General features: G+C 36.1%; 1 protein-coding gene across 2 annotated transcripts in view; it reads right to left on the bottom strand.

Annotated features, from left to right (window-relative positions):
* The window catches only part of macrod1 (mono-ADP ribosylhydrolase 1), a 92561-nt gene extending 76931 nt beyond the window's left edge, over positions 1 to 15630 (bottom strand). Inside the window, exons 1-3 of one of the 2 annotated variants that reach the window (XM_053506015.1) lie at positions 15157 to 15630; positions 12478 to 12570; positions 11093 to 11203 (exon numbers count right to left, since the gene is read on the bottom strand). In XM_053506015.1, the coding sequence (XP_053361990.1) occupies positions 11093 to 11203; positions 12478 to 12570; positions 15157 to 15490 (538 nt within the window). In that variant the 5' untranslated portion in view covers positions 15491 to 15630. The remainder of the gene's footprint in view (positions 1 to 11092; positions 11204 to 12477; positions 12571 to 15156) is intronic. The other variant, XM_053506016.1, reaches the window with a different exon arrangement.
* Positions 15631 to 15644: the final 14 nt, after the last annotated feature.

The following is a 15644-nucleotide window of genomic DNA, read 5'->3' as shown; positions in this document are numbered from 1 at the left end:
ACATTAAATTTAACTGTCAACATGTTTGACAAGTTCTGAAAAACTAGGCTGAAAGAGTTCATACAAACTGAGCAAGACCCAAAAGAAACATTCAAACAATTTTGACATTAGCATAATAGAGCTACGCAACAAGCTTCCTGATGATGTCCCCGACGAACAGCACATCTCCTCTTCCTGCATTTACCACATTGGGGCAATTAAGCTAATTAGACTAAGAGAAGGCCAGCATTCAAGCTTCCTTCATTTGAGCTAAAGTGGCAATTGATTGGAAGAGAATGGAAGGGGTGGGAGGCTTTTAACGAGGCCTGCAATAATTGCTATGCATGCCTTTCTGCAAGCTCATTGAGTTAGTTTTAAAACCACCATACCATTCATTAATGGTTTAGCATCTGAGAGTTGGTTCGTCAATGCCAAGCATCAAACTGAATTTCAATTAACACAGTCGGAATTCTGTAGAAATTCCAGATGTTACAGAACATTCACATAAAAGACTGTATCTGCTTGTTAATGCATCATTTCACATGTGCAACTACATCTTTCTAATTTTTCTCCAGCAAGCTTTGATATGCAATGTATAAAGTGCTAAGCTGCTAGGTAGATGTTTAGTAGTAAATGTTAAATAAATGTATATAATTATTAAAATAAAAAAAACAGTAACCCACTCAAGTAAAAATTTGTAAGCGCCTCAGATTGCAATGAATTTATTAGGCGTGTGACAACTGTTTCCCTCCATCAAGCCTGGCTTCCAATTAGCAACAACGTGACATACGCTGAGAGATGTGAGATTTCACTGTGTGAACTCATTTTAAATTCGCTTACGCTAGTGAGAGAGGGCTCTGAACCAGGAGCTTGCAATGCTAAGCCTCATTTGCAACAGATAACAGATATAATGGCTTACGCAGTTTGACAAATAAGGCACATTTTTAGACCTATTTAGAGTTGTCTACACATTCCCCCGCCTTGTATGCCCATACGACAAAATATTCTGCGTGCTAAAGCTGTGTAAATTTACTCGCTGGGGGTTAGAGTAGCATGTGAATTATACGCTGTACGAACTAAACTATTAAACCGTAAACGCGAAAAAGCTGCATGTGGTGCTGTTCACTTCTCCCCACCGTATTTATTATCCCTTTATGTAAACGGAACAAATGTTTCTCTGTTTTACATTGGAGCGGGATCTGCAGGTCATATCCCAGGGCTTTTTAGATAATACCACTGTCAGTCAAGGGAAGGCATAAAATAATAATTTGAAAAAATCTCTAACCACATTAACATGGCTCTCTTATCTAAAGTGGCAGTGAAATGAAAGCGTAAAAAAAAAAAAAAAGAATGAGAAGGCTGGTGCTGGTGTTGCATTCTGTTCCAATCTACAGTATATCGTTCTTATCTTGAATCATTCCTCAGCCTTCCTGGGAATATCTGTTATCTGTGTCCCAAAATATACATCCTCCTTCTCCATTAGGGTAATCCAAACAGAAAGACTCCAAGTGAAAATTAAAAAGCATGCCAAATTCAATCTCTTTTCCTCAGTCAAGAAGGCCTGATGATGAGACACGTCCTTAAAGCCCTTGTGTGAGGAAACCGGCACTGTCAAAGTTGCTCTGCAGAAGTTATGGGTTGCAGCGACTAAACAGACGTTTAAGGAGAAATTCAGACCAAAAGTGTCTAGTTCTGGGTTTAAAGTGTAGCGCTCACTACTGCTCCTCATGAAACAGTTGGAAACTCTCACCCGGCATGTTCACGATCACATCCACCTTGATAGTAGCTTTAACATTTTAAACGCGCAAACAGCAGTAAAGAAATCAAACATAAATAAACACGATAAATTTTATTGGGTCATATGATTTATTATGACTTACAGACATCACTGCATGTAACTCCATTTTCTCTCTAGCTCACAGATTAACAATCCACTCTTCATGAAACGACGCATCTTAATAAACCAACCTGCAACGATATATCCTCCCTAATTTACTAGATGGATAGACTTGATCAATGGATAGATGGATGGATGGATTTAGTAGTGTAAAGAGGATGTTTACCCCTCCCTGGTCCCTGCCTCTCAGGAAGACAGTTCCTAAGTGCTAGTGGATTTTATGTTGGGTGTATTTTATGGGGAGAAGCAGGAGCCAAGAGTTGTAAAATGTTGTGAGAAGGAGGAGAAGAGGGGACAGGGGGTGGAGGCGATCTTATTGGAAATCCAATCTTTATGGAGAACAACACACAAACACTCCTCCCCTCTCCCATCCAGGCTTACATCTCACACTGCTCTGCTTCTCTCTCCATCTTGTGATCGATCAGCTCTCAGTGAAGTTTTAGGGAAGAAGAATATGTATGCACACACTTGAATGCATTGCCTCACTCTGCTTTTACTCTGCTCAATTCTGGAATGTTTTGAAATTTACATAAGTAAAAAAATAAAACACTTGGGTGCACGGCCGTTAGATAGAAACAATCGATGACGGCATGGTGTGATGTCGATACCACCCTGAAGTTGATCTTTTTCTCGTAACAGCATGTCCTGAAGTGTTTTCTTCTTCGTATACCACAACAGTGTGCAAATGTAAAGCTTTAAGTTATTTATAAGAAGCACTTCACACTTCATTACTATTTGTATTTACAATATTGTGAAACCTATTTTCATCTGTCTTGATAAACCACAAAGCAAGAAGTCCCTCGTGTACTGACAAATATCCTACGGGCTGTTACAAAGCGTGCACTGCTTTTCCACATGATTGTTGTTCTACTGTAACAGATCGTACACAGCATGACGATCAGGACAATTTATTAGCCCATTTTTACTGTTCGCCTAGATCTTCATGCTGTACAAGTCCCTGTGTGTGATCTGTTAAGAAATGATAACATATTGGAGCAAGAGCGCTAATATAAACTTGTGTCACCAGTTCATTAAAATTAATGCCCAGCTTCAAGTCTATTAGATTTGACAACTCAACAGTACTGTGGTATGAACGTATAAACTTGATGGCATGTATCATAATAATGTAATTAACAGAAGTTAACAAGGTCCGGGTCCCACTACTCATTTAGTTTACCACAATGTTTCAAGAAGGCGTCAGGCGTCTCCAAGAGCTGTCTAAAGCCTTTATCAGTTAGCATAAGTGAACCTTTTAGAATGCAGCTTTTATTATTTCCTCATCTAGTTCCTGGTTGTGTTCAGTGATCCATTGAAAGGGCTACTCACTTGGTGTAATCAATAACTCTATGTGAAGGAGTGAAGGCGCGCAGTGGGCAAGATGAATATTTCATATTTGCCTTTAAAAAAGTATAAATAGTACCCAGCTGCAGGTTTCACAATCATAATTTAATCAAAAGGATTTGAAAAGGTAAATTAGGTTTACATTTTGTTTGATTTGTTTATCTAAAGTTATCTTGGCTTATTGATGGAGAAATTCTGGTCCTGCAGGCAATCAAGGTATAATCATGGTCATAATCATGTCTAGATTGTGGATTTAAAGTAACAAAGTTTTAAAGCATTTATATTTAGACTATTATTGTATTATTATTGTTAGTATTGTAACAGACTGATCTCTAACAAGTACAAAAACTTTTATTATCTTTATAAATTATAATTTAAAATAATTTAAAATAATAAGACATTCATTGCTTCAGAGAAGAAATCTAAATGTTTTGTTTACTTAAAACAAGACAATTAAAACTATTGATTAACTGTGTACACAATACTGTATTAATAAGAAATTGTAAATTTTTTTGAGACACAAAGAGGTGCATATGATACTGAAATACTGAAATGATACGCCTTTTTTTTCGAATTTAAACAAATTCCATTTTATTTTATTTGTAAAAAGAATCAGATATGTTGAATTAAGATGCAAAAATTGATGAATCAAAAGACCAACCGCAATGTGCAAAAGTCTTAGCCACTATATTATCTTTAATACAAATTATTTCTAAACATAACTTAAAATTAATAATAAATAAATGAATAACATTACAGAATAATATTTGCATGCCTGTAAAGATAGCAACATCATAAAAGACCAGTTTGCAGATGGAAACACAAACCCTAATCTAGGTCTTTAATGCTCCTGGGTTTTGCATGAAAATAGAAAGGAGCGAGTGTGAAAGTTACCAGAAGATCACATATACTGCAACACGCTCAGTAACACCTAACAGCTGTTTTACTTATTGTACCGTGCGAAAAAAGATTTGAGCACATACTGTACAAAAAAAAGGCATAAGAAAGAAAGATGGCTTTGAAAACATTTCTACAAAAAAAGACTCTTCTATAAAGAGTAATTAAATAAACACAGTTAATATTTGGTGTGAAAATAATCAACCGTGTTAGAAACAGATTTCTGCACTTTTACAAGTAAAACAGCTGTTTACTGAGCGTGCTGGAGAATGTGTTCTTCAGTTAACTTTGTCACACTTGTTCCTTTCTATTTTTATGCAAAATCCAAGAGCCTACTGTTTTCATCTGAAACATGCTCATGTAATATGTTCCTTTTTTACATACAAATATTCTGCAAATATTCTTATGTAATGCTTTAAATGTATTCATTTTGACATTACATATGGAAATAGTGAATGATTTTGTACATGATTATACAAACATGATAACCATTTATATGACTTCAAAATTTTTCTAAAATTATATAAGCTATTGGATATAGTATTAATTGTTAATTTTCCTGTTTTTTTCAACTCATCAAAATACATAATAGTTAACAGCTTTTCTCTCTGAAGCAAAGAAAGTATTTGAAATTGTTGTCCAGTGTACTCCTCAACTGTTTTTACTGTTCAGAAGTAATCTTACAGCTATAACCAACGATGGACTCCATTTGCACTGATACCTTATTTCCACAGAGCTCATATTCCTGATGGAATCATTCGCCATAATCATCACTTATTACTACATAATTTGATAGGAAACATCTGCCTGAAAAAGCATTATATTGTAGTACAGATCAATATATGACTCTACTTTAACTATTCTTTTACATTACTTTAAAACTGGTTGACATGAGCACTCAGGTGGTCTCAGACTCCTAAATATTAGGACTGTAGCATATCTTGAAAACTAGAACACAGTGACAATTACAAGCATCATTTTCATTTTTAGCAAACCAAAAATAACCTTTTGATTTGGAAGCAATTTGGTTGTTGACCAGTGTTAGGCATGTTAAAAATGTGTTTTTTAAGTAAGCTCACGCACAACACACACTCATCCTTTATATAGTCTTTGCAAATTATTTATAATTTCTTTCATATTCACGTACCGATGAGTTGTCTAATTAATTCAAAACAAAATGTTTACACTCTAGTTTGCTTCACTTAGATGAAATGACAGTATATGTAAATCAGGATTTGAAGTGTTGCCCTAAGATTAATATGAGTAACAAATAAAATTTCAAGCACCAAATTTACAGCATCAAATGCAGACAATTCTCACAGTGGTAACCAGGAGAATGCTGTGCATCAGATAAGACATTTACAAGTTTTACATAAAACAGCAGGACATCCCAGGTTACCCTGCTGGCATGAAAACATCTGGACAAAAAAAAAAGTTCCTGAGCTTTCTGCGGTTACTGAGATCCTGGAAAAAATATTTAAATTTGTTTACTTAATTTGTCAGCATTTCACTACATGACCATCGACTAGTTTTGAGTGTGTTGCTGTGCAGTTTTTTGTAGAGTGCGAGTCTTCTAGCGAATCACAGTTATATCATGAAAAATATAACTATGTATTCGTGAAACTGTCGAATCCTACAGTAGGTGTTGCTGAAGAGTAAGGTGTGAATTAATGAAGCACGGCGGTTACTTTTAAGCATAATTTAATAATTGCGAGCATATTATCACTCAAAACAGCCTCATCACGATTAACATTTCTGTCATAATTGAGCACTCGCGAGTGTCCTCAGGGGGGAGACGAGCGTCAGAGATAGTACAGCGTTTCTACGGCTTTGAAACTTCATCAGATTTTGGTGTGAAGATAACGTTTATTACTGCAGACAGCTATTGGAGTGTGTTTGTGTTAAGGGCTTATGTTCCTGTTAACAGGATATGCGTTATATGCATAACAGCATATAACATAAGAGAGAGATAATCAAGAAGTGTAACTTTAGTCCACATTTTACGACAACTTACATGGATGTGTGAACAATAATTAGCTAATCTCATTAGGCTCGACTTGGTTCATTAAATAGATGGGGATATTTTTCTTAGACAAAAAATATTATTATGTATCAATATTACCCAAGATCATTCCATTGTTAATTCTGTTGTCTTATAAAATGAGCTTATAGGGAACATGGATATATTAAAGGAGAATTAATTTTTAAATAGCAAAAGTTTTACAGTTCTAATGGTAAACATTTTAATTAAAAACAATAGTATATTACTGTAAATAATATTTTTAAGGAATTTTCTATTTATTTATTTATTTATTTATAGGTAGTGTCTATTAATCATCAAATACAAATAGCAGCTGTTACTGAAAAAAATGCCATTACACTAATAGTCCACAATTAGTCAAGAGGTTAGATGATTGACTGTAGCCTGTACATCACCATATGCATCAAGGGAGGGTGGACAGATTTAAAAGGATAGGTGGCGTCCGGATAATGATTACTCTGTATTTTAATGAGATGAACATAATTTACACTCAACATCTATGGTGATAGAAAAACAAATTTGCATGGCAATCATTTTATCGCGGTCAGCGTGTGCATTTCTACCTTACGGCTCCCGCGTTGCTGGTTCAACCGCGAGTTCAGTTACTGGTTGTGAGGAGTTTCTTTTGTTTCGCGCTGTGTCTGGATACATTTCTTTTCTATTTTACGTGGACTTTTAATTCTGTCCCCCAACGTGCACATGAGCATGTGAATGTGTACGGGTGTGCACGGTGCTTTGTAATTGATTGACATTTCTTCCAGTGTGTACTTTCCGTCTTGCACCCAGCGTTCCTCTTGTACAGTAAACTCTGGATCCACTGTGACCAGGATAAAGCAGTTACTGATGATAAGTGAATGTACGTTTATTTTGGATGACAGCTTTATATCTTGCCTACTATGTTTTTTTCTCATGTAAACACCTCTATTAGACAAATGAAGTAAGAATGAAATACTAAAATATTTTTGCACATCATTAATTATTCTTATACATCAAGTTTGCAATCTATAAAAACCGACTCACATACAGTAAAACACCAATTTCATGTTTATGCACCAAAACGGACACAGGAGCAGAATAAAGGTTTGTGGTTGTGCACGACATTCTGCATGTTAAACATGAATTCAACATTAGTAATATCCAATAACACACCCATCTTATGTGTAGATTGTGTCTGCGTATGTGAATACACTAGCACACTGGATCGCTGCACATTTAGCAGTCTTGAGAAGTCCATTCCAGCAGCCAAATTAATTACCTCTAGACAGTCTGTTAATCCTCACGCTTTTACACCGAGGCTCAGTAGCCAGTCGATCAATGCTGCTGAGAGGGATAAATCAGTGTCCTGTCACACTAACTCCTATTGCTATCCCTTCTCTCCCACCTCCTCTCAGTAACTTTTTCTTAACCTCCTCTTTAATTATACTGCTTTAATATCTTTCAGAAAATCTCTTGCATCAAACTTCTCTCCAAATCACTAAATAAAATATTAAGCCCTTTAGGTTTGTCTGTATCTGTTGGGATAATGCATTGCCTTCTTAAAGCATGACTGCTTGAACATTAACACATCATTGTCTTGCTCTATAGCCGTTTTGGAAGAGATGATGGACAAAATAATAAACCTTGCGCAATTTTACAGTGCTGTGATACCACATTAATGTCAGTACTGCCAAATAACCATGAAATGCTGACACCGATCCTGGCGGCACAACATCTGTGAGAGTGACGCGACCATTCTCTATAAAGTGATGTAATCAACAGCAAATTCCCTCTAGAATTGCAGCATATGGAATTATCTCTCTTTAGGGATTTGCCAGCCTGAGTGTTTACCAGCCAAACCCCAAGTGTCCCTGCTAGCAAAAGAACCAAGATGGATATAAGCGTTGCTCCCATCTAGTGGATGAAAAAATATAACCATTGCGTGCTCTTTTCCTAATTTTTAACAAGACAAAAACATAACATCCCCATTTCTTCATATAATATAGTCAATAGTATAGCATAGTTCAATGCTGTCTTGAGGAATAGTCCTTGGGGATTCCTGAATTGCTTTTTCAGTCCAGTCCCTGTACCTGAGCAGTTTCAGTGTAATGTTTTTATTTATTAAGCAGTGACCTACAAATATTTCAAACATAAAACCCCATCTAACCCAAGGCACGAACCAGTGAGATGACAGTTAATCAGGCCGGTGATTGGTATATTGGTAATGCTAAATGCTGAGTGGTTAAACCAGATGGAAGAGGAAATGAGGCTGCTGCTGAAGTTTTGAACAACCAATTTTTCAATAGTATCTTTAGGTACAAGAATTAAACGGCCTGTTGAATAAAAAAAGCTTTCTTTAAATTAATCTACATCAGTCCATTTAATATGAAGAAATGAGGGGTGGCTCAAGATTTGCATTATGCTGGAGGTCTCAGACGTCCTCCCAAGTGTGTCTGCATGTTGATGCTCCAGCTGAAATATGTTTTTTCATACCTTTATTTCACTCCTCTACCAAATGTGCTGTTTCAGTGTCTATGTAAATGAGCTACTGCTGAGCCACACCCCACCCATGAACAGCAAAGCTGAGCAATAAGCCAAACCAGGACAGCATATCTTCATATATGAGGTCACAACACGGGGAAAAAAAACTAAAAGCCTGTGCCAATACAGAAATTGCACACACATGCACACACATTATCTATCTATATACAGTGGTCGAATTGTAAAAATAAATTCAAGGGGGATGGTGTGGTCAAGTACCATGAAGACCTACAACTAACCATACAAAAATCAACTTGGAGCCATCAAAACAAAACACATGCACTTAAACATGCAATTAGTCAATACTATCATTTGATCCTTTCCATTGCTTTCATCTGGGGAGGATTATAAGAGTAGAATAAAAATCTACAAAAACATTAGTAATTAAATAATTTTATTTAATAGTACTGTAGTTTTGTATGACTACGCACCAGTCTCTCTCTCTCTCTCTCTCTTACATGCGCGCGTACAAATCATCAAATTACTATTATGGCATTTAAAAATCTATTTTTGACCGTTTTGTACCCAAGCATGTAGGTAAAGCCACAATGTCTAATGAAAAACCAAAACCCTTTTTTTTAAATTGAGAATGAAATTACACAAATCGGATAAAGAACGCGGCTCCTGTGTTAATCGGAATCCTTCGTTTTCATCGCGTTTAGCTGAGAGAATTTGTCCTTCATACCTTCAGTTCTCTTCTTTTTGAAATATGTCAAAAGCTGTGCTGGAACTGTCCTCTTGTCCATTGCAAAAATGCAAACAGCGTAAAAATTACGCAAACTTGCGTGAGCTTGTGAGCAACACATTACAATATTAAATTCTGATTGGCTAATCGCCTTTGTTAGTTCGTAGATGATCATAAGCAGAGAGTTTTAGTATTTCATTTTGTAACAAATTTGACATAAAACACAGCATTATTAATCTAAAGTGATGGTAAGGGGGATGGTGGTTTTACAGAGGGGAATTGCCATCACCCCACGGCCCCCCCTCAAATCGAGCCCTGTCTATATATATGTATATACACACATGTATACACACCAACCTGAATGCCTACACATAACTAAAATGTGAATTTTGCATAACAGATCCCCTTTAAGTTATATTTGTTCTCAGGGATCGTGACCTAAAAACACCTACATATCTTATTGTTGATGCAGATGTACTCAAGGCAACTTGTTCTTGAGGAAAAGTGTTTAAATTTTTACACAGAAAATTATGCTAAAGTCGTGTTTGTTCTTTACACTACTGAGGCTATCAGTAATACCGGCAAAGAGAAACTTTTTTTGTGTTGTTAATGCTAAATCTAAATACTCATTTAAAAAAAAGCCTGAACAGGTCAAAAGTAGCTGTGGGTTTGCAAAAGTAAAATGTGCTCACTCATATCAAGTAATTTACACTCTGCAAGGCAGAATTCACCAAGCCTGCTCACAAAATTAAATGTGCCCTGCTTTACCGCATGGGGTCAATTCATAGAAGTTGAAATTGTGACAAATCTACAGTATATAGATTCTAGTGTGTTTATCAGCCATAAAATACAGTACTAAATATTCACATATACAAAGGATGTTATGTTCCCTTTTCATTTGGTCCATTATGCCATGTTGTAATAGTTTGTACATTTGATTACAGTTACATAGTGCAGGTACACAGTGTAAAAAGAACTGTGCCATTGTAATGATTGTTGCTGGATCTGAAAAAAATCTTAACATTTTTGGATTTTTATGTACTTTAACCCGAATTTATTATGCTGAATTCATCATACCGCTCATTTGATTATATTTTTTTAAATTTCACTTGATCAGAATATATAATATAATCAGCTACTGTAACACTGCTAAATAATGGCTCAGTTTCATGTCTGCAACACAAAAGCAGTAAGAACCTTTAATTTATGCACATGGCTGGGTAAGAAATTATTACCAGGAAAAATGTACACAGTAATTATATCCAGAGATGTTTTTCATCTTATACCCCTTGTAGCACATACAAAAGATTGCATTTTTTAATCTATTTAGATTTATATATAAATTATTTAAGTTATTAATTCATAACTTCAGTAACATACAGTAGGTTCCTGGTTTCATTATTACCAGCTATAAAAATTTTATTTTATAATAAAATGTTTGTTTTGTTTACAGTTTTATATTGTGTACAGCACCCACCATATTACAACAACTATTTTATTTAATTTGCACATTAGTTGTAAACCTGTTTGAGTTACAGAGAGCATTAAGGTCAGCGCTGTTACAGGGTATTGTTCAACCACTTTTGAAAAATCAGATAAAAAAAAGTTATAGCTGTTTTATAGCTACTTTTAAACCATACAATTACTTTACCGTGCTTTTTAAATTTCATGGTACTTTCAAATAATTTACAACTTCCTTTACTTAAAATTATTCTTAAAAACACAAAATTCTCACCTGCATTGGCAACTGCATCTATCTCCAGTTTGGTGATGTCACCTCGGTAGATGGAGATTTTTTGATTCAGTTCATCGTTGGTCTTGTAAAGAGGTGCAGCATATGCAGTACCTGGTCACCAAAAAGAAACAAAAATTGATCTGAAAAAATCGAATTATCCAGAAAATACTGAGCAGACCGCGATTCCTCTTAACACCTCGCAAACAGGTGCTGTGGTTAAAACAGAAGAAATTCAGGCCACATATTAATGGCTTTTCAAAACAAGGCACTACAGAGTAGTTAAAGACATGTGGTGGGAGACCTTTACAGAATCACGTCTATATATCCCTCATTAGTGTATACACACTAAAGTGTGAGGCACATTTATAGATTGATCACCTTAATAGCACTTGATTACCTTCCTCCTGTCTGTACAGGTGTTTTTCTTTATAATAATTGCATTCGTCATGACTAATTAGTGTCTCAAAAAGAAAACTGGAGTGTTCTACAATTCTGAGCCCTGCAAGCTCAGTGTTCTACACTTGTGGCCAGCATTCACCTACAGCAAGGCACAACAGGCTATTCCCAGGCCTTGATCGATTCAGGCTTAAGAAATTCATCACCAATTACTGCACATTACCCACAGTTAGACTTAGCATTAAATATTTATTGTTTGTGGCATGGGGAGAAGGAAGCAAAAAAGAGCACTAATATTGTAATGTAGCTCATTTTAAGGCAAATACAATAGCAGACTATGCCTAATTCCCATGTGTTTATTTTAAATATACAGTACTGTGTAAGTCTTAAGCTAACCCCATTTTCTATATATTTGATTTCAAAATGCCAGACTTTCTTGCATTTTTTATGCAATCCTGATTAATCGTTCTTCAGGCTTCCTGAATGACTTTTTTTTTTACTCTCATTTTTGCCACTTGTATCACTTTTTCAGTTCAGTCCATGTATCTGGGCATTTTCAGAGGAAAGTTTTTTGTTGGTTAAGCCACATAGTGACCTATAAATCATTTAAGCATAAATAAAATCTAACTTTAGGCATGAACCAGTAAAGAACAGGTGCAGATAATGACAGATGATCAGGCCGGTGACTGGTATACTGGTGATGCTTAATGTTGAGTGTTTGAAACAGACAAGAGGGTAAATAAGGGTGCTCCTGTTGTTACATAACCAATTTAAAAAAATTTCAGGCACTTTGCAGCCTGTGACAGTACAACATTTGTAGTAAATCCCATTTCATTTGATTTCACAATTTAATTAAATTTAATATAAAGAAATGAGTGGTGGCTTAAAACCTTTTTTTGTGTGTGTGATTATAAATAAATTGTCTGATCAAGTGTGGTGGGGAGCCACTAAATTATATAATTATGAGCTAGATCTAAGCATTTAGATACCTGAGTGCTTAAAGACAAGAACCTGATCCAGGGAGATGTAGTCCGTCCTGTAAAACCTTCGCTTCTCATCTACGCTCATGGACAGAAGCTCCTCTAATATATCACACAATATAATAAAAAGAGACAGAAAGTTTAACAAAGTGCAAAATAAAAACTGTGATATCAAATGTGAAATTAAATCTACAAAACACACTGTAACTTAGAAAAATTTAAGAAATGCAATAGTTTGATATCTGAGAATCATGTTTAAAATATACCATTAAAAAACACAGTACTTAATATACAGATAGTATTTAAACAGTTGATATACAGTATATATAGTTATAGTTTTAGAGTCAGCTAGCTTAAATTCTGTATTGTGTTTATTCTACTTTTGTTAGCTTTCTTTTTAGAGCAAAAAAAAATCCATTTCACTGTTATACTGTTGGTTTTTGTACATATGGGAAATAAAGTCTCTTGAAATCAGAAACATTTAAACTGCAAATTAACTAAGGCTGCTGGTTTACCCAAGGTCAAAATTAGATGTGGCTACAAGTGACTAGTGTTTTTTCCCCAAATCAATGCTAATAAAATCCTTTCAATAATGAAAAAAGCTTAAGTGATCTGTTTTAATACCTTTTAAAGCTTCATTGATATTTCAATAAGATTTTACAGACACAAACAATAATGGATCTTTGTAACTAGAAATATGGCTGCTAAATTATCGATTTGGTTGAAAGGTAAAATATCACTGCCTTTGTTTTCTTTGCCTCCTTCCTACCCATTATTTATCAACATAAGAGTTATTATATACTCTTTAAGAAATAAAAATAAACCATACAGCTTGGGCTGACCAGCTACCAGATGCCCGAGTTGACCACCTTAGCCAGCTGGTGGGCTACTGTGTATCTTCCTTATTACTGAATAAACTGATCAATGAGTGTTTGATATGTTGATGCAGCATGGTGATGCTGTGTCTAGAAATGCCATCTTACAGTTCCAGAACTGAAGAAAAAGAAGTCTTAAGCTGTGTGTTGCATGTTTTTAATGTGTACGTTTATTTATTTTTTTTTGTTTTTGGTTGTTTGTTTCCCAAAGGAGGACCTTGAATGTGAATGATTGTGAGAAAATGTGCAATGAGTTGATATCCCGTTCAGGGTCTTTTCTATTTCCATGCCTAGTGTTCCTAGGATAGCCTCCAGCTCCATTGCTAACCTGACTGGGACAAAAAACTTTATGGACATGCATGATCAAATAATTTATGATGTACGAAGGAGTATTAAAAAGTTCAGCAATAGTTTTCGTTTACACATTGTTTTTACTGTATGTCCTTCCTTAGGCACCCTAAATCCTGGCAGTAGAATTCACTTATGCTGGTCTGACACCTGGGAATGAATTCTTGATACAAAACGCCACAAATGTCGAAAAAGACGATCGGGCTGCGTTTTTGGTCATGGAGATGAAGGGCTGTTCCAATAAAAAGTTTTGCCACTGGTAATGATCCTCGTTATTAAGGACGGGTCATCCAAGGCGTTCTGATTGGCCTATAGCTGTGTTTCGATCTGTATACTTCAAAGGTTGTTCAGCCATGTTAAGTGTGATTTCAAACCGTAGGCAGCAAAAATGTTCAGTTTAAAGGGAACTGCAAATGGTGTAGGAAACAACTAAACAACAGGTCTTCACTTCACTGAAAAAGGGAAAGAAAAATTTCCCACAAGTCATTGTGTCTAGCTGGAGCCTGAAAAAGGATCGGAAAAGGATTTATACATTTGTTATCATTATAATCAAGGACCAAATTATATAAATAGGACACAATAATTACATTTTTTTTAATTTAACCAAGAAATCTGTATGTAGGCTAGTAATCTGTAAAAAAAGATTTTTATAAATTTCCATACATCAATAATAATAATTATTATTTATTAATAATCAATAGCTTACAAGTTATAAATGTTTCAATAAAATAGATTTTATAATGGTATCAATTTAGTTTCAGTTAATATTCAATATTTAATGTCCGTGGTGTGAAATATCCACAGCAGCAGCAAAAAGGTATCCAAGATGCTTATGTTACCATGGTAACGCACGGAAGAATTGACTTCGCAGGGTGTTCCAAATAGTGGAGATTCGTCGAGGGAACTTCCCTTCACCTTTTATCCAGCGGGGAGTAGGAAGCACACTGTACAGTACACTTTAGAATGAAACGCAGCTAATGATAAGATTGCGGACGTGGTAACGCAAGTGGTCAGAATAGCACCAGTTGCACAGCTCTGGATGTACACAGGATGGTGTCTTTTAGCACGCTGACTAATGAAGGTCGGTGCTCCCTGTGACTGTGCGTGCAGCCTTGTGCTTCCATCTGTTGGCGTGTTACAAAACTAGCCTCGAAACTTAATATAAAATATAAAAGGTCATTTAGAACCTAGCCTACCAGTTTAGAGGGTGTTGTGACAACAGGTAGCTGGTCAGCACAAGCTGCATCTTTATTTTAGGTTTTTTTTTTGTTTGCAATCCTTAAATAGCAATGCATTTTAAAAAGCAATATAGTTCCCTTTCCTGGATTGCAGTTTATAGGTTGTACAATAGTAAAAATTAAAAACATATTTCAACCCAGAATGTGTCACTGTACTCATCTTTAATTCACAATCGATAAAGGGGTGTGTCTGAGCGCTCGTCACTTGACCTGACCCCAGCACTCACTTTTCGCCTCTTTCCAGTCACTTTTCTCCGAGTCTAAGTTGAATGGTGGGCGCGCGGCCATGGCGCAAACTGCGCTCGAGCTCAGCACGGCGGCGGACACACCGACTGTCCCGAGCAGCGCTCCGAGCGGTCCCGGGCGGTTTCGACCGAACACGCCTCTGAACACACTCACACACTTCCACTCGCGGCACTTTAAGGTCGCGCAGGAGGTGGAAAACTTCTCCGAGCGCGCGGCTAAACTAACACCTCGGCGCGCGAGCTTCTGCTTCTCCAGAGCGCGAGTCAGCGCGGACACTGTAACACGAGCTGCGAGTCCGGACATCTGATACGCCATCGCTTAAATTAGCAACACCGCTCACACAGTGTGTTCACATTTACTTCCAGTCTGCTTCAGAAAGCGCTGTTACTACTTTTTACCAAGCTGAAATTTGCACTCATATACTGAGAAAGCGAAACCAAAGCGTCCTTTGTGTTTGAACACCTGGAAT

This window comes from Clarias gariepinus, chromosome 10 (genome assembly GCF_024256425.1).
Source record: "Clarias gariepinus isolate MV-2021 ecotype Netherlands chromosome 10, CGAR_prim_01v2, whole genome shotgun sequence".
Taxonomy (NCBI): domain Eukaryota; kingdom Metazoa; phylum Chordata; class Actinopteri; order Siluriformes; family Clariidae; genus Clarias; species Clarias gariepinus.
This window is presented reverse-complemented; position numbering and strand designations above follow the sequence as displayed.